This window comes from Moschus berezovskii, chromosome 7 (assembly GCF_049115385.1).
Source record: "Moschus berezovskii isolate FMDL1 chromosome 7, NW_MosBer_1.0, whole genome shotgun sequence".
Taxonomy (NCBI): domain Eukaryota; kingdom Metazoa; phylum Chordata; class Mammalia; order Artiodactyla; family Moschidae; genus Moschus; species Moschus berezovskii.
Window position 1 is genome coordinate 9,819,135 of NC_142466.1, and position 19,399 is coordinate 9,838,533.

The following is a 19,399-nucleotide window of genomic DNA, read 5'->3' on the forward strand; positions in this document are numbered from 1 at the left end:
CTCCTGATGTATGTAGTGAAAGTGAAAGTTGCTCAGTCCTGTCAGACTCTTTGCAACCCCATGGAATATACAGTCCATGGAATTCTCCAGGACAGATTACTGGAGTGGGTAGTCTTTTCTCCAGGGGATCTTCCCAACCCAGGTCTCCCCCACTGAAGGCAGATTCTTTACCAACTGAGCCACAAGGGAAGCCAAAGCCTAATTCAATATTTGTATGTTTGAAAAAATTTTATTTTACCCTTGTTTTTTAAATGTATTTTCATTGACTAAAGACAACTAAATTTCTATTTTTCCCCATTTTAAATTTTCTTTTCTGTAGTTAAAATGTCCCCCCACTGTCTTTCTATCTTGATTTATTTTTAACAAGAAGTGTGCTGTCACTCTTATCGGTTTCCCTCCACACTTAGGTATCTTTTTTTTACCTCCTCTGCTGCTGCTGCTAAGTCACTTCAGTCGTGTCCGACTCTGTGTGACCCCATAGATGGAAGCCCACCAGGCTCCCCCGTCCCTGGGATTCTCCAAGCAAGAACACTGGAGTGGGTTGCCATTTCCTTCTCCAATGTGTGAAAGTGAAAAGTGAAAGTGAAAAGTGAAAGTGAAGTCGCTCAGTCGTGTCCGACCCTTAGCGACCCCACGGACTGCAGCCTACCAGGCTGCTCCATCCATGGGATTTTCTAGGCAAGAGTACTGGAGTGGCTTGCCATTGCCTTCTCCGTACCCCCTCTGGTTACTTACTTTTATTTATTTTTTTAAAATTAATATTGGGCTATAGTTGCTTTACAATATTGTGTTAGTTCCTACTGTATAGCAAACTGAATCAACTATTCGTAAACACACATCCCTCTGCTTTTTGGATTTCCTTCCCATGCAGGTCATCTCAGAGCGCTGAGCAGAGCTCACTGTGCTGCACAGCAGGTTTCGTTGGTTATCTGTTTTATACATAGTGTCAATAGTGTGTGTGTGTGTGTGTGTCAATTCCAGTCTCTTAATTCACCCCCCCTTTCCCTTCTCCATTTTGTATCAATAATTTGTTCTCTACTTCTGTGTCTTCTGGTTGCTTTCAAGATTGTGTCTTTATCAGTGCTTTTAAAAACTGAGTTATGAGAGACGTTAATGTGGCTTTCTTCATGTTTCTTGTGACCGGATTAGTGAAAGTCACTCAGTCGTGCCCGACTCTTTGAGACCCCATGGACTGCAGCCCACCAGGCTCCTCTGTCCATGAGATTCTCCAGGCAAGAATACTGGAGTGGGTTGCCATTCCCTTCTCCAGGGGATCTTCCCAACCCAGGGATTGATCCCGGGTCTCCTGCACTGCAGGCAGATTCTTTATTGAGTGAGCTACAAGGGAAGCCCACATGGGCCTATTTGAAGCTTAGTGCTTCACATTTTCATTAAATCTCCAAAACTTTCAAATCTGTCTTCAAATACTTTTTATGTCTCCTTTACCTTCTCTTGCATATACTTTAATTACGCATGTATTAGGACTTTTGAAGTTTTCCATACTGCTGATGCTCTGTTCATTTTATGTTAAGACTTTCTTTTATCCTGTTTCATTAACTTTGGAGAGTCCTCTTTCCATGTTTTCAAGTTTATGGATCTTTTCATCCACAGTATCTAATCTGCCTTAAATTTTATCCAGTGCATTTTTCATCTCAGATACTGTAGTTTTAATCTCTAGAAATTATATTTGGTTATTTTTAACATCTTCTGTGTCCTTTGGTATGTTCAAGTATTCCTTTGTCTTGAATGTTTGGAAAACAGCTATTATAACTACTTTAATATCATTGCCTATTCTATCATCTTGATATTTGTGTCAATTTCACTTAGTGATTTTTCTGCTTTGTTTTGGGTTCCTGTTTTCTTGCTTCTTTGAATGGTTTGTAGTTTTTATTGGTTGTCAGACGTTTTGAATTTTATTTTTTAGGGTGTAAAATATTTTGATATTCCTATAAGTGTAACTGGGCCTTTTCCCTGTGATACAGTGCAGTTACTTAGAAACAGTTTGATACTGCTAAGTATTGCTCTGAAGCTTTCTTTGAACTGAACTGTTTTTAGGACTAATTCTCCATCCTTTCTAACCCTTTTCCCAATACTGTATGCAGCTCTTCTTGAAATACAGGTTTTTCATCATGCCTGCGGAGAACAAGAATTATTTCATGCCGTATATGAGTTACTGATCCCTTTAATCTTTTCTGGTGGTTCATCCCTCAGTTCAAGGTTTATCTTTATACACATGTGCTGATTTATACTCTGCTGAAGATTCAAGGGGACTCTGTAGATTGCCTAGGTTTTCTTTCTATACCGTTTTTCCTGCAAACTCTTATACCTTGATAACTCTAGATTCTTGTCTTCATTTCTACCATTTAGGGAGATCACTTGGGTAGACCTGAGTTTCTCCTAACTTCAGCATTGCCTAGAATTTCACTCTAGAGTATAAGTAGAGGGACATGTTTGCTTCCTCTCTGAAGAATGTCTATATTTTTTTGCCAATGTCTTGAAAACCATTGTTTCATATTTTTAATATAGTTGTTTAGGTGGTCAAGTGGAAGAATAAGTATGTCTATGTTACTCCATTGTGCCTGTACGCGGTCATATCCAACTCTTTGCAACCCCTTGGACTGTAGCCCACCAGGTTTCCTTTGTATGTAGAATTTCCCAAGCAGGAATACTGGAGCGGGTTGCCATTTCCTATTCCAGGGGATCTTCAAGACTCAAGGATGAAACCCTGGTCTCCTGTGTCTCCTGCATTGTCAGGTGGATTCTTTACCACTGAGCCATCTGGGAAGCCCCACTTCCACCATGTTACTCCATCTTGGTTAAAAGGAGAAATCCCAGTGATAATCTTAGCCAGAAATTATATTAGCTGGAAGTTGCAAAGTTCTCTGTTTTTATTGAAATATACAACACTAATAAAGAAATATTAGATATAGGGGGCACAATGTCTACTTCTTTCCTTCCCCTACTAGTATAATCTAGTGGTCCAGATAGCCCAGTGGTTCAGTTGTCCAGGCCTTCTTAAAGTCTATATTCAAATGATAATTAGCCATAAATTTTTATCATAGGTATTTATTTATACATATTATTAAATGGCTTACTTCCAGAAGTATTTGTGAGATAATAGATTACATATTTCACAAAAATGTTTGATCTAATGGAGTAATTACCTACCTCACTTTAAAATATTACAGTATTTATATAATTTAATGGATTGGATTAATATAAAGATATCTTAAAAAGCCAGTGATAGAATGGCATTTCCAAAATATTATGTAATAAGAGGTGAAGAGTGTTGGATTCCATTTCTTTGCTCTCTACTCCCCAGCTATGTGAGTCATAAATATCTTTCAAAAATTTTTAAACTCTTTGGGTCAAGTGCCCCATAATTCTATCACTCTTTACCAAGTACACTGTTTTACCTGTTCAACTGTCAAAATAATTTTTGTTTAACTCTCTAAAACTCTAAATGTCTCAAATTTCAATTAAATGAAGGACTAAACTTGATGATACCTTAAGTGTGGTTGCAGTTCTAAAAATGAGATCACAACTGTGCTTCTGTAGATGGGAAACCTTAAATATATATGATCATTTTTTTTCTTTTTTGGTCTGTGAAGAAATTGAATCTCTTTAATGTTTCCATATAATGTAATATAACAGGTAGTTTCCATTTTCCTATTTCCTTTTTTATTTGAAAGAAGGCAGAAGACTAAGATGGTCATGTTCATCCCAACTATTTCTGGCTATAATTCTTCTGCACTGTATATACGATTATACTTCCCAGGCCCTCCTGCCATGTGACTTGTGCTGACCAGTGATTTGTAAGCAGAAGGAGCTGTCATTTTAGAGACAGACCCTTTAATTTCCAGCTTGAGACCCACCACTGTTCTAACTAACATCTGGCACATTGATTGACAGTGGTCAAAATGTTAACTGGTGCCAGTGACCTCGGGCAGAGACTCTTTAGCCAGCCAGTGATAAATAAGAGAAGACACAGAGTGAGAGTATTCATTGTTTTGAGCCACTGGGATTGGAAGTTATTTATTACCATAACATATCCTGACTGATCTACTTATATAAATAGAAAAAAATCCAATGAAACAAAAAATAAAATAATAACTTTAGATAAGCTAATGGAATGATCTAAGGAGTAGAATGTTCAAATGCTTTCATTCAAACGTTCTACTCAAATCTTATAGTCTGAGTGTTTGAATCTTTAAAATGCAGGTTTTGGCATTGTGTCCAAAACTATATATTCAGCCTTAGGCATGAGAAAGTGTGTTCAGATGATGGTAAGGAAAATATGAAGGCTTTGAGAACCTTAAATGCAAGTTTACCTAAACACTCACAGTATAAAGGTTGATATTGTTGCATGAACAGTAAAATATCTCTTTCAGACAAAAAAAAAAAATCAGAAATAAGTCAGGTACTTAAATCACATATATGTAATATTTTTTTAATTGGCTTATTCCTATTTTTGAAAGAACCTCTTTTTGTGAAACCAGTAAAATTGTAAAGATAAATTAATGTAATTATAAAAGAATGGTGGTTGTTTATAATAAACAACATTGTTAAACTAAATATATCTTTAAATCACTGTTATTAAATGACAATAGTGAATATCAGAAAACATATATGCTCTGTTTGTGGAAACAGAAGAGTGTGAGAAATATTCTATTCAGTTTTATTTTCATTATTGTGAATGGTTTAGTAGAATGTTTACAGACTGGTTTTAATCAACTTTTAAAAATGCCTTTAAGATTTGTCGTTTCTTGCAAGTAGCTTAAGAATTTATTTCTTTTGTCTCTTTGGTACATTTAAATTTAAAGATTTGTTTTTCCATTCACTTAGATAAAGTGTTACTTAAAGAGATGTCCTCATTTCTGAGCCATTGTTACTCTCCAAGTTAATTTTATGAAAAGGCTTATTTTAAAATAATACAATAATACAAAATGCAATAATAACAGGCATTTTCACCCATAGTCCTATAAACTTAATAAACAGTTTTAAGTTATCCCTATTTTCTTTTTATAAATTTGCTACCTATCCATAAACATATAAATTGTGTCTGACTTCATTTTACTTATTTCTTCAACATAGTTCCATATTGCCACATTGCCTTCTTATTTCTCAAATTTCCCATTCCCAGCTTGACTTGAAGTTAAATCTAAAATACACAGGTTGCAGATTCTTAATAAAATCCTGGATATGCTTCAATATTTCTAGTAGTAATGAGAAGCAGTCATCTGAACAATAGCTTGGCCAATGCAATGGCTGCCTTTGAGAGTGAATTCAATTTCCTTTGAAACAGCTTAAATGCTGGAATGACTAAATATAATTTAATCAGTTCAGGCACCACCACAAACAGGCTGGCTTTCCTTAGAGTAAAAATCAGATCAGCACCCTCATTATTTCTGCCCAAGCTATTACAGTCTCTAAACTTTCTTCCTTTCATCTTTGCTGTCTCGGTGCATCATTTACCCAGATGTCAGAGGAATTATAAACATGATCCTGTCTTCCCCATCATTAACAGTATGAGAAATACTTCACATTGACTGCAGGCTAATGTCCAGATTTCTTAGAATCACTTTCAAGATCCTCCGTGATGTGTTTTCCACATACAGATTCATCTACAAAGACAACCCTAATTCTTTCAGACAAAGTTGGTCGTACTTCCTGCGGGCTCTTCAGCGCCTCTGTGCCTTCTGTTATGTCCCTTGTCTCATTTGAGCCTCATCATTTTATGTATCTGCCCACTGGTCTGTGAATCCTTAAGGGAGGGAACTGTAACTTATTAATCTTTTTATTATGTGTCTCTCACTTTCTCTCACGCAGTTCCTGTCTCTTCTTGTTCCCTAGCATCTTTCAGAGGATTTGAAAGATAAAATAACAACTGTTAAAGCAACCGTGGACTTCCCTGATGATCCAGTGGTTAAGACTTCACCTTCCAATGTAGGGGATGTGGGTTCAATATCTGGTCGGGGAACTAATATCCCACATTCCTCATGGCCAAACAGCCAAAACACAAAAAAGAAACAATATGAAAACAAATTCAATTCCACATCAAAAAAAAAAAAATTTTTTTAAAGCAACAGTAACAGCAACATGTAATTTTAAAAAGCTATTATCAAATATAATACTGTACTGAGTGCTTTGTATGGATTATCTAGTTTAATTCTCTTTCACAAATTACAAATAAATTTTATTTTTTTGCTTCTATATTGTTACACATGAGAAAACTAGTCTTATAGAAGTTAAATAACTGACCCATTTTCACACAAGTGGCAAAGCCACATTTAAACCTCAATAGTCTAATGTATAAAATGTGATTTTTCAATATTTGAGGAATAATTATAACAAGTGAGTTTTCAGTGTAGTCTCACTGAAAAAAATTACAGTCATCTATGTAAAGAAGGTAACTTGATTACTCCTAGTCTACTTATTAGATTAAGGCTATTTTTAATATAATGTAGGTGCATGCTCAGTCATGCCCAACTCTTTGTGACCCCATAGACTGTAGCCTGCCAGGCTCCTCTGTCCATGGAATTCTCCAGAAAAGAATGCTGAAGTGAGTTTCCATTTCCTCCTCCAGGGGATGTTCCTGACCCAGGGATCAAACCCAAGTCTTCTGTGCCTCCTGCATTGGCGGGCTGATTGTTTCAGATCGGTTTCCCCTAAAGTAGACTCTCAGACACAATTTGACTGCAGTAGTTTTAAAAAGATCATCACAGAGTATACCCAGGCAAGGAGGGTGAAGAGGTAAAACAGGGAAGGGACATCAGCCTGTCAAAGATCCCCAGCCTGATGCTTATCCCTGTGGGCACCTGAGACTTCATCTTGCTGGAAAACCATGGAGATGATGCAGAAAACACCTCAGAGATGCTTCACTATAGAACTGCTTTTCCCCCAGCTTCATTGGCTGACACTTGCTCTAGGGCATTCATTTGCCTCTGAACTTTTGATCTGCCTTTTATCAGAGATGAGAGAAACCACTTGGCTGACTGTCTGCTGGTACTTACGGTAAGACCAACTTGGCAAGTAGTAGGATGCTGATGCTGTAGAGATGGTGGTGATGCTTTATCATCAGTGCTGGAGCTGTTACTCATCAACTTGTGCTTCCAGTAAATCAGATCTTCATTTGGGCTGTAGACAGATAGACAGATGATAAATTGATGGATGTTAGATAGACGGATAAATGGACGAACGGATGGATAGATGAATAGATAGAGGGATGACAGACGGATGGATGAATGGATGGATGTTGGATAGATAGAGGGATGATAGATGGATGGATGGATGGATGGATGAATGGATGGATGGATAGATGTGTAGATGATAAATAGTTAGATAATAAGTAGATGATAGGTAGTAGACACTTAGATAGATACATATACACACATACGTACATACATAGACAGCTAGTTGTGCATATCATCTACCACTGCTGTGTTTGTTACTGAACTCAGGTTCAGTTGCTCAAAAGCCAATGATTTGAGAGGCAAGTGTGCATAGACATAGACAGGAAAGGTGCTTTAATCAGGAATGCTGCAATCTGAGGAGAAGGTGGATTTGTCCAGAGACCAATTCTGAAGATTCTGCTTGGCTGTGACCAGTTTTAAAGGGGGAAATGGGGAAGAATCTCAGTGAATCATCAGAGCAGGATGTTAGGTTCTGATCATTCTCCATTGTGTGAACATCTCTTCCAATGTTATCTTGCCTGTGTGATCTGCCTGCAGGGTTGCTGAAGGGGCTGCTGGGGTAGAGAGCTAGTCATTTTTTAGCTACTTTATTCTTCATTTTTACTTCTTTTTATCTAGGAAAAGAATCAACAGGTTACACAGGGCGTAGTGTGCGTTCAGGAGAGCGTAAGTCAGGAGTTAGGTTGAGTTGCTGAGTGAAACTTGTTCCTAGAATTAAGGTCTTTTTTATTATTTTAATTGGAGGCTAATTACTTTACAATATTGTGGTGGTTTTTGTCATACATTGACATGAATCAGCCATGGGTGTGCATGTGTTTCCCATCCTGAACTCCCCTCCCACCTTCCTCCCCATCCAATCCCTCTGGGTCATCCCAGTGCACCAGCCCTGAGCATCCTGTCTCATGCATTGAACCTGGACTAGCAATCTATTTCACATATGATAATATACATGTTTCAATGCTGTTCTCTCAAATCATCCCACCCTCGCCATCTCCCACAGAGTCCAACAGTCTGTTCTTTACATCTGTGTCTCTTTTGCTGTCTCGCATATACCAGAATCGAAAGAATTAGGGTCTTTTAAGGCTGGAGGAGAACAGAAATGAGCAAGCAGGACAGGGAGCAAAGGATCTGTTTTCATGTTCAACTCGATGTCATTTTGGCACTTCAAACTTAATGTGGTCAAAATTGAATTCATCTTTACCCTCAAGTCTTGGAGCCCTCAAATGTCCCTCACGCACTGTGTTCTTCCCTCCGTCTGTATTTCATACATCAGTTGCCCATGTCCAAAACGTGGGGGTCCTCCATAACTGTTTCTCCTAGACACTTACGAAGTCATGTCAATTATTTTCCTGAATATATCTCAAGCCAGTCTTTTGCAGGCCCCTTTTAACTCTCACTTGCATTTCTGCAGTACTTTGTGAACTGATTCAGGGGCCACACTCTCACATGCTTGTACACATCTACATATCAATTCCCCTTTAAATCTTTGCCTCTTTACCATTCTGTATCTCCTATTATAACATAAATATCTTAAAGTCAGAAACTGGGGCTCATTCTTTGTTTTATCTCCACTTTGCATCCTGGCTAAGGGTAAGCCAACAGCAAATCATTGTGAACTGAACACACGAATGAACAAAAAGATACTTTCACGTCCCTTATGTGCTGGTAGTTTGATCTCACACATATAGAAATTACTTAAAATATTTTTATGAGCAAAGGCTTTTTTGCCCATGATCAGTCTTCCATCCTCACAAGTCTGCCTATTTTTCAGAATGGATTATATATAGCTGTTAAACATATCTTTAAATCCTGAAGCCTATTGATTGCTTTGCAGTCCCCAACCTTTTTGGCACCAGAGATTGGTTTCGTGGAAGACAATTTTTCCATGCATGAGATGAAGGAGATGGTTTTGGAATGATTCAGGAACAGTAGGGTCTATGCTCCTATGAGTATGTAATACCACCGCTGATCTGAGAGGAGGTAGAGCTCAGACAGTCATGCAAACAATGGGGAGCAGCTGTAAATACGAAAGAAGCTTCAACTGCCCACTGCTCATCTCCTGCTGCAGAGAAGGCAATGGCAAGCCACTCCAGTACTCTTGCCTGGAAAATCCCATGGATGGAGGAGCCTGGTAGGCTGCAGTCCGTGGGGTCGCTAATGGTCGGACACGACTGAGCGACTTCACTTTCACTTTTCACTTTCACACATTGGAGAAGGAAATGGCAACCCACTCCAGTGTTCTTGCCTGGAGAATCCCAGGGATGGGGGAGCCTGGTGGGCTTCCGTCTATGGGGTCACACAGAGTTGGACACGACTGAAGTGACTTAGCAGCAGCAGCATCTCCTGCTGTGCAGCCTGGTTCCTAACGTGAACTGGTCCATGGTCCAGGGGTTGGGAACCCTGCTATAGTGTATTAGTCTCAATACAACTCTTATTTAAAAAACAAGCAAGCAATGTGTACAATATCTCCTCTAAATGTTAAACGAATAATTTTCCTCTTAGGAATATCAGTTACATTCCCAGAGCATTGTTAGGTATGATGTTTTGATATTTGATATTTTGATATATTGATATCCTGAATATCAATATTCATGACAATACAAAACTCAACATTCAAAAAACTAAGATCATGGCATCTGGTCCCATCACTTCATGACAAACAGATGGGGAAACAATGGAAACAGTGACAGATTTTATTTTCTGGGGCTCCAAAATCACAGCAGATGGTGATTGGAACCATTAAATTAAAGATGCTTGCTCCTTGGAAGAAATGCTATGACCAACATAGACAGCATATTAAAAGAAACAGACATGTTACTTTACCAACAAAGGCCTGTATAGTTAAAGCTATGGTTTTTCCAGTAGTCATGTATGCATATGAGAGTTGAACCATGAAAAAAGGTGAGCGCCAAAGAGTTGATGCTCTTGAACTGTGGTGTTGGATAAGACTGTGGAGAGACCCCTGGACTGCAAAGAGATCCAACCAATCAATCGTAAAGGAAATCAGTCAAGAATATTCATTGGAAGGACTCATGCTGAAGTTCAGTTCAGTTCAGTTTAGTCTCTCAGTCGTGTCTGACTCTTTGTGACCCCATGAACTGCAGCACGCCAGGCCTCCCTGTTTATCACCAACTCCAAAAATCCACCCAAACCTATGTCCATTGAGTCAGGGATGCCATCCAACCATCTCACCCTTTGTCATCCCCTTCTCCTTCTGCCCTCAATCTTTCCCACCATAAGGATCTTTTCCAATGAGTCAACTATTCTCATCAGATGGCCAAAGTATTGGAGTTTCAGCCTCAACATCAGTGCTTCCAATGAACACCCAGGATTGTTCTCCTTTACGATGCAGTCCAAGGGACTCTCAAGAGTCTTCTCCAACCCACAGTTCAGAAGCATCAATTCATCAGCACTCGGCTTTCTTTATAGAAGCTCTCACATCCATACATGACTACTGGAAAAACCATAGCCTTAACTAGACGGACATTTGTTGACAAAGTAATGTCTCTGCTTTTTAACATGCTGTATAGTTTGGTCATAAATTTCCTGCCAACGAGTAAGCATCTTTTAATTTCATGGCTGCAGTCACCATCTGCGTGATTTTGGAGCCCAGAAAAATAAAGTCTGACACTGTTTCCACTGTTTCCCCATCTATTTGCCATAAAGTGATGGGACTGGATGCCATGGTCTTAGTTTTCTGAATGTTGAGCTTTAAGACAACTTTTTCACTCTCCTCTTTTACTTTCATAAAGAGGCTCTTTAGTTCTTCTTCACTTTCTGCCATAAGGGTGGTGTCATCTGCATATCTGAGGTTATTGATATTTCTCCCAGCAATCTTGATTCCAGCTTGTGCTTCCTCCAGCCCAGCGTTTCTCATGATGTACTCTGTATATAAGCTAAATAAGCAGGGTGACAATACACAGCCTTGACGTACTCCTTTTCCTATTTGGAACCAGTCTGTTGTTCCATGTCCAGTTCTAACTGTTGCTTCCTGACCTGCACATAGGTTTCTCAAGAGGCAGGTCAGGTGGTCTGGTATTCCCATCTCTTGAAGAATTTTTGCAGTTTATTTTGATCCACACAGTCAAAGACTTTGGCATAGTCAATGAAGCAGAAATAGATGTTTTTTTGGAACTCTCTTGCTTTTTCAATGATCCACAGGATGTTGGCAACTTGATCTCTGGTTCCTCTGCATTTTCTAAAACCAGCTTGAACATCTGAAAGTTCATGGTTCACGTATTGCTGAAGCCTGGCTTGGAGAATTTTGAGCATTACTTTGCTAGTGTGTGAGATGAGTGCAATTGTTCAGTAGTTTGAGCATTCTTTGGCATTGCCTTTCTTTGGGATTGGAATGAAAACTGACCTTTTCCAGTCCTGTGGCCACTGCTGAGTTTTTCAGATTTGCTGGCATATTGAGTGCAGCACTTTCTCAGCATCATCTTTCAGGATTTGAAATAGTGCAACTGGAATTCCATCACCTCCACTAGGTTTGTTCATAGTGATGCTTTCTAAGGCCCACTTGACTTCACCTTCCAGGATCTGGCTCTAGGTAAGTGTGAGTGATCACACTATCATGATTATCTGGGTGGTGACACTCTTTTTTGTACAGTTCTTCTGTAGTCTTGCCATCTCTTCTTAATATCTTCTGCTTCTGTTAGCTCCCTACCATTTCTGTCCTTTATTGATCCCATATTCACATGAAATGTTCCCTTGGTATCTCTAATTGTCTTGAAGAGATCTCTAGTCTTCCCCGTTCTATTGTTTTCTTCTATTTCTTTGCATTGATTGGAGAGGAAGTCTTTCTTATCTCTCCTTGTTATTGTTTGGAACTCTGCATTCAAATGGAGCTCCAATTCTTTGGCCACCTGATGTGAAGAACTGACTCACTGGAAAAGACCCTGAGGCTGGGCAAGATTGAAGGCAGGAGGAGAAGGGGATGACAGGCAGGAGGAGATGGTTGGATGGCATCACTGACTTGATGGGCATTTTTTTGAGTGACTCCGGAGTTGATGATGGACAGGGGAGCCTGGCATGCTGCAGTCCATGGGGTCACAAAGAGTCGGACATGACTGAGTGACTGAAATGAACTGAACTGAATATTGATATAGGAAAACACCTTTGTCTCAGGTCTTTGGGTTTGTTGAATGGATAACTCTGTAATTATGACAAGATGCACTGAATTCCTTGAGAACTATTTTCCATCTTTGTTCATTATATGTGAAAGCATCTATCTCACTATACTCTTGGAAATCACTGACACATAGGTTTCATATATTGCTCTTTAAAATCATTTTATGTTATCCCCAAAGGAATACGTTCCTTTGTGAAAGTCACTCTGTCATGTTTTACTGCAACCCCATGAACTTTAACCTGCCAGGCTTCTCTATCCATGGAGTTCTCCAGGTCAGAATACTGGAATGGATTGCCATTCCCTCCTCCAGGGGATCTTCCTGACCCAGAGATCGAACATGGGTCTCCTGCATTGCAGACGGATTATGTATCACTGAGCCACCAGGGAATCCCTGGTTTTTTAAGGAGCATGTCTTTTATAGGGCTTTTATGCCCATTTCATGGTATCATTTTGATGGTTTTTTCCTAGCTCTCTCAATTGTGCTTGAAAACATCAAAATCTACCATTTTTATAAATATTTTTACAATTTTTAAATTCTGAGATCAAATAAAGTGATAATAAAGTGACAAGATAGAAATGTCTATATTTTTATATTTAAATTATTTGTCTAAAAATATGTCACTTTATTGTAACTTCCAGGATAGTTAATTTTTTCTTTAATTGCATTATACTAATATTTTAATCATCTGAAGCTGTAAGACAAGATCTATTTTATGCCCACAGTGATATTTATGTTATCCTATTGAGATCATAGTAAAATAAAATATTGAAATAATTGACTAAAAACATATTGTAGGTAATGTTTTGAATATTCAGGTACGTTTCTATGCATACTGGTAGAATCTATGCGTGCTTCAAATTGTTTTGTTTTCTCTTCTAAATCAAAGAGTAGCCATTTCAGTTTAAAGACAAATTATTAGATGTTCTTGCTTTTAAGCAGAAACTGTGTCTGTTTCCAGATTTTTGCTCTCTTTTTTGTCTTCAGGTTGTCCATATCAGGAAAATCACTGAATTTTGATAATTGTTTAAAATTTCATTCTGTATTATTTTTAAAGTAACTCAAATGTTTCACCAACAAGTGAACTCATTATCCTTCATAAAGCTTGGGCAAATATTACCAATGCTGAACTAAAAATTAAATGAGATTTGAGACCCAGTTTTCTGCCCTATTTATAAATTACTTAAATAAATCAAGCATATTGAAAGCATAGCCTTGACATATACTAAATTGCTTGTAACTATGCCCAGAGTTAAAACCTACTTCCTATTTGGCATCTCAAATTACTTCACAGTGATAACAGAAATATGAGATCTGTATAGTTCTCATAAGGAATGTCATAGTGTTATGATTTGAATCTCACTGTAATCTCAACCATGAGGTTGCATCAGTATGTAATTATTTAAGATTAAATTTTCACTTCTTTCACTTTAAGTCTCTTTTCTCCCCTAGAGTCTTAAACACTGCCCAGCCTTGGAGACATTACCCAACTTTAACTGATTATTTGGGCATAAATATTACAGAAGTTAAACTTCCAAAACTTCCCGGAAATCCACCCAAACATCAACCATGTGCTTACTGAAAATGATGTTAATACATAAGATTTGTCCTCATTACTATTAGATTGCAATAGAGAAAATATATATTAACCAGAGTATGACATTTCAGTGCAATTCTTACCTTCTTTTTGAGCCACTGGTATAGAAAAGGATAGATGAAGTCAATATACAAAGGAGGGTATAGCTGAGGAAATTATGGTGAAATCAACTCAGAATCACTGGAATAAACTATTCATCTGATTTTATCATCCAACAGAGCTTCTTATTATTTAACCTTGTTGAGTTGAGACACATTATTTGTAACTGATTAAATGTGAAATTGACACATTTAAAAGAAAAAAAGAGAGAGTGGGTGTGAAAGGGAATCATTAATAAATCCCAAGAACGGGTAGAGTAGCTATAATGACGTAGAAGCTCTGGTGGGAAATTGTTAGGCAAAGTCTCATTTTCACAGTTGTCTGATAACACAATGGGCCAATGGCAATATAAAATGTACTACCATTTTGCATCTAACATAGCCTTGCCCTCCTCTTTCAACTCCAGCTGTAAGCACAAGATGTACCTGGAAAGGCTGCCAAACACCAGCATCATTATCCCATTCCATAACGAAGGCTGGACTTCCCTCCTCCGGACTATACACAGCATCATCAACCGAACCCCGGAGAGTCTGATCGCAGAAATCATCCTGGTTGATGACTTCAGTGATAGAGGTAAGTCACTCTTGATACCATTTTATGTGATTCTGTTACCACCTGCATAATCGTTTACAGGTTTTAAAAATAAGGCAGATGATTATTGCAATGGCTTCTTGCTGATTCTATCTGAAAGGTGATTATGAAGTTTTGTATATGCTGTGATGCTGTGATTTTGTAAAATGTTGGCCAAATGCAAAATGAAATGGATAAGTTATTGGCATCATTTGGGGTATCTGTAAGAAATTTACATTGCGTTTCTGTTGTGAATTAGACAGGTGTTGGCAGAATGCCTTAAGTTCTATTTTCAGCTTCAGAAAAAACACTGTGAAATATGGTGAGTACATATGAATGGTGATATATTCCAGTAGAACCGTAAAACCTGTTCCCTTTTCTGAAAAAGATCTGCTCTGTTGTTTACTAGCAAGATGGTTTCTCCAGGCTGTGCTTCTGTTATTTCATAAATACTAGAAATGGTAAGTAACACAAAGAAATATTTTGACTTGGTGATTTTAGCTATTTTATTGTATCTGAACAATAATAGCAAAAAGGCCTGGAGTGCAGAATACTAGAAAATTTAGCATCATTTTACTGTCTTTTACTATTCTGATGAACACAATTTGGTTTATAAGTCAGGGGAATACGATTATTAAAGTTTCTTGAGTTTAGGATTTGATAAATCATATTTGCTCTCAATACAGGAATTGTTAATACTACAGGCTAATTAAAATCTTTCTATCTTGGCTGGTGGACAGGCAGAAATTTTTCTAAAGATATTCATCTACCTTCTGTTTCTTTCATGAAGGAGTTTGGTTTAACTATACTGTGTGTATGTAAGAATGGCAGTAAACAAGTTTGTGTGTTTTTCCTGTGTCTTACAAGAGAATGCATCTTGAGTTTCTATGAATTAATTGAAGTTTGGGAAATTTCATTTGCACACAGAAAACTATTCTTCGTAGTACTTAAAAATTCTATAAAAGTAAAACGACTTGGTGTGTTAGCTTTGAGGTCTCTGTAATGTTTTTGTCTGCAATGATTCACTTCAAATACTGATTTAGGATTCGACTTCAAATACTGATTTAGGATTCGTGGTCTATTTGTGTGTGTTGAAGTTTCTGTGACAAAAGAAAGTTGTCTGTTGTTAAATATAATCTACCAACTTGGTAATTCAGGTTGATTTCAAAGTACCTTTTGCCTTGTATTTCTTAGGTAGATATGTGTTAAATAAGTATCTAAGAAGTACTTAAAATTAAATGTACTCATTAAAATTAATTTAAATAACACAGAAACTTCTTTTTTTTTTTATTTTAATTGAGGCTACTTGTTTCAAAGTGGTCATTATTACCTCAGTCTAAAAATGCACATTTCATGTGTTAATGCTAAAACTTTGCTTTTAAATAAAAGAATGAAAAAGGGAGTAAAGATCTGGGATGGTAGGTACATCATCAAATAAATGGTATATTTTTGGTTGACTGGTACCAAGAGAAATAAGACAGTCTATCTGTAGGGAATTTTCCACATAATCAGCTTTGTCTTGGTAAACTATATCCAGCAACAGAATTTTGACCTGAGGGTAATAGAGAGGAAACACTTGCTAGTGGTAAATCGTGGTTTGTAGAGATTTTTTTTGTTGAATATTTCTCAAAGGTGCTTTCCAATGGAAAGTCCTTGAAGAGGGAGAAAAGAGTGGTCTTGATTTTTGAATCTCTGTGTAGTAGCGACTCTGATGGACAATCCCTTCTACATAGCATGTTCCTGGAAAAGAAGTGTGTTTAGGATGGCCAGTGTCATTGCTTTTCGTGAAATGAAACAGCACAAATAGTCTTAGCTGGGGGTGTGGTGGTGATTTTGACTTTCCTAGTGGACATTTTTAAGGAGAATCATTATCTTGCAGAAAGGGGGACCCCTTCCAGGGTCTGAAACTGGGCTCTTGTCTAACACTCTGAAATAAATTGTCCGAGGGACACATGTGCTGATAAAGCAAGAGATTTTATTGGGAAAGGGCACCCAGGGGCTGGGGGGCTGTGAGGGGAAGCAGTAGGGTAAGGAGAACTGCTCTGCCATGTGGCTGGCAGTCTCGGGTTTTATGGTGATGGGATTAGTTTCCAGGTTGTCTTTAGCCAATCATTCTGACTCAGAGTTCTTCCTGGTGGCACACGCCTTGTTCAGCCAATATGGATGCCAGCAAGAGGGATTCTGGGAGGTGGTCAGACATATGGGGTCTCTTTTTGACCTTTCCCGAACTCTTCTGGTTGGTGGTGGCTTATTAGTTCACTGTTCCTTACCAAGACCTCCTGTCATAAAATAACTCATGTAAATGGTTACTGTGGTACCTGGACAGGGTGGGCGATTTCTATCAGTGTGCTCCCCCTAACAATTACTTTAATGGTTTTATAAATCTTTCCTTTAGTTATTCTATTCCTGGGAGTAATCAAGTGGAAAGTATTATTTTATAATCATTAAACTTTCAAAAGGGGAAGTTTTAGGGAATATTGCTTTTCATTTCACAAGTCTGATGATATGTGTAGGAGTAAACTTTGAAAGACATGATAAAAATACCTTAATAATATTTTATATTATATCATAATTCTAAACATTATGAAATAGGAGAGACCTTCCTTTCAAATTGTTGTTTCAGATTACAGAATCCCATCTGATAGAATGTTAGGGTTTGTGGGCATCCCTGGTGTAGGAGAAAACTTCCTTTCAAATTTTCGTTTCCCATTACAGAATCTCATCTGACAAAATATTGGTGTTTAAAAGCATCACTATCACTTTCTGAATTGTGGGAAGTCTAGAAAATCAACATAATAAACACAGGTTAGAATCCTCATACTGACAATGAACTGTATGACTTTGGGTAAATAAACCTCTTGGTTTCTCAAATGTCTTTAACAAATGCGGATAGCTTAGTTATCTAAGCTATCCAGGGAGGTTGTGATGGAGACCTCCTTGGCTGATAAAGGAATTGTGCTCCATAGGAGAGCAACTGTTTTCAGTTTCTGGCTGCTCCTCACCAAATACTGTCCTAAAAAACAGCATCAATATTCTCCATACTTTTGTGAGGTGATCCTCTCAATTTAATCAAATCATTTTTACAAGACTGAATCAATAAATCAGTCTATCTGTCCATCCATCCACCCACACATCTATCTGTCCCCCCACCATCCCCAGGTGCAATCAGAACCCTACCTTCATAGAAGGCATATTGAAAGCAAATTGATTGAAGTGACTTAGCAGCAGCAGCAGCAGCAGCAGAAAAATTAGTACTGTATTAACATTTAAAAAAAAGACTCCAGTTTCAGCAGTAAGCAGGTAGTTTTACAGATATTGAAGAAAAAATATAAATTTTAGAATTTCAACACAGAGAGGATAAATAGAACATATTATCTTCCTAAATTATGTCTGTGACCTTAACGTTCATCAAAACTCATTCAGGACTGTTTTTACTATTAGAAGAGGAGGAAGATATTCCTAGGATCACATATTTACAGGGCCTCAAAGACAAAGAAGTTTTCTCTGCTTATTAGTTAGATATGATTTATAGCTGTATTTTTTGAAGCTATGATACTTTATGACTTTTTTGGTATAACTCAGAAATCAGAAGGTTTTTTTCCCCACCAATTCTTTAAAAATCAAGTATTCTAGGCAAATTATAAAGTACAAGAAAATATAGGGGATGTTTTGTTCTCCTTCAGGAAATTATTTCTGAAACATTACACTTCATGTTTATTTTCAGAAATACATTCTAGCTCCAGGTCTATTTAGTATGCATTTTAACACCTTTGCCCTACAGCTCTTCTGATTCTCTAATGTCCTTTAGCTACAGGTGATAACATTTTGGTAAGACTTAATCAAACATTACTGCTTTCTATTTTATGTCTTCAAGGTCAATAGAACAGCTACATCTGAAAAAACAGAGCCAACATGGTAGCCATGTTCATAGCATGGAATTCATAGTTCCAGAAAATATAATCATTCTGATTGTGAATTCTTTAAAACTGGTTTCACAACAGTAGAGAAAAATGATAAAGTATTTTCAAATTATGCAATCGTTATAAATATTGCAAAGTGATTTTTAAAAATCAGCTTGGATTTATCCAGTTGACCTAGTTATCAAAATGCTTTAAAAAAAAAACAAGAACATGTGAGCACATTTTGGTTTAGATATTTTCTTCAGTGAGCTTGGTAAACAGAATATTGTTTTAGCCTCAGAATGTAAGCCTACTGTCTATAAAAACAGGAAGGTGTAGGCCTGCAGGAAAATTTCAAAGCCAATACAGTTTTTGCTGTCTGAAGCTCACCAAAATTAGCTTTTTTTTTTTCTAGTAAGCTCTCAGAAATACATTTAACAACTTAACTTGAGGCCTCTAACAAGGCTTCATGATGACTTTAAAGCAGGACTAATCCTAGGCTTATCTCCAAATTCCAGGCAACCTTTGTGGCATCCACATGGAAAATGTTGAAATGTGTGAACTAAGCTGCAGCTTAGCCTCAGAGATGGGGCATATTTGAACCTGACAATTCTCTAAACTTGGTGTGCTTAGATGAATTCAAGTTCAAACCAAGGGAACTCGCAGGAGAGTTGCTGACACACTTCCCTTAACACAGGTTGGGGCGGGGGCGGGGTGCTACTGTGCCCTGGACATTGTGCACAGACACACACACATAGTTACATGCACGTGTGCACGCACACGCACACGTGCACACTCACACACACACACATACAGACACTCTGGTGCCTGCTTGTTTCAAACTTCCTGGACAGAAAAAGAAGGGAGCTGAGTGTTTGAGATTCACAAACACCTATTATTCTCCATATTCTA

General features: G+C 37.7%; 1 protein-coding gene across 1 annotated transcript in view; it reads left to right on the forward strand.

Annotated features, from left to right (window-relative positions):
- GALNTL6 (polypeptide N-acetylgalactosaminyltransferase like 6) overlaps positions 1-19,399 on the forward strand; it is a 1,544,427-nt gene that overhangs the window by 666,160 nt on the left and 858,868 nt on the right. Inside the window, exon 4 of the mRNA XM_055428017.1 lies at positions 14,425-14,591. Within this exon, the coding sequence (XP_055283992.1) occupies positions 14,425-14,591 (167 nt within the window). The remainder of the gene's footprint in view (positions 1-14,424; positions 14,592-19,399) is intronic.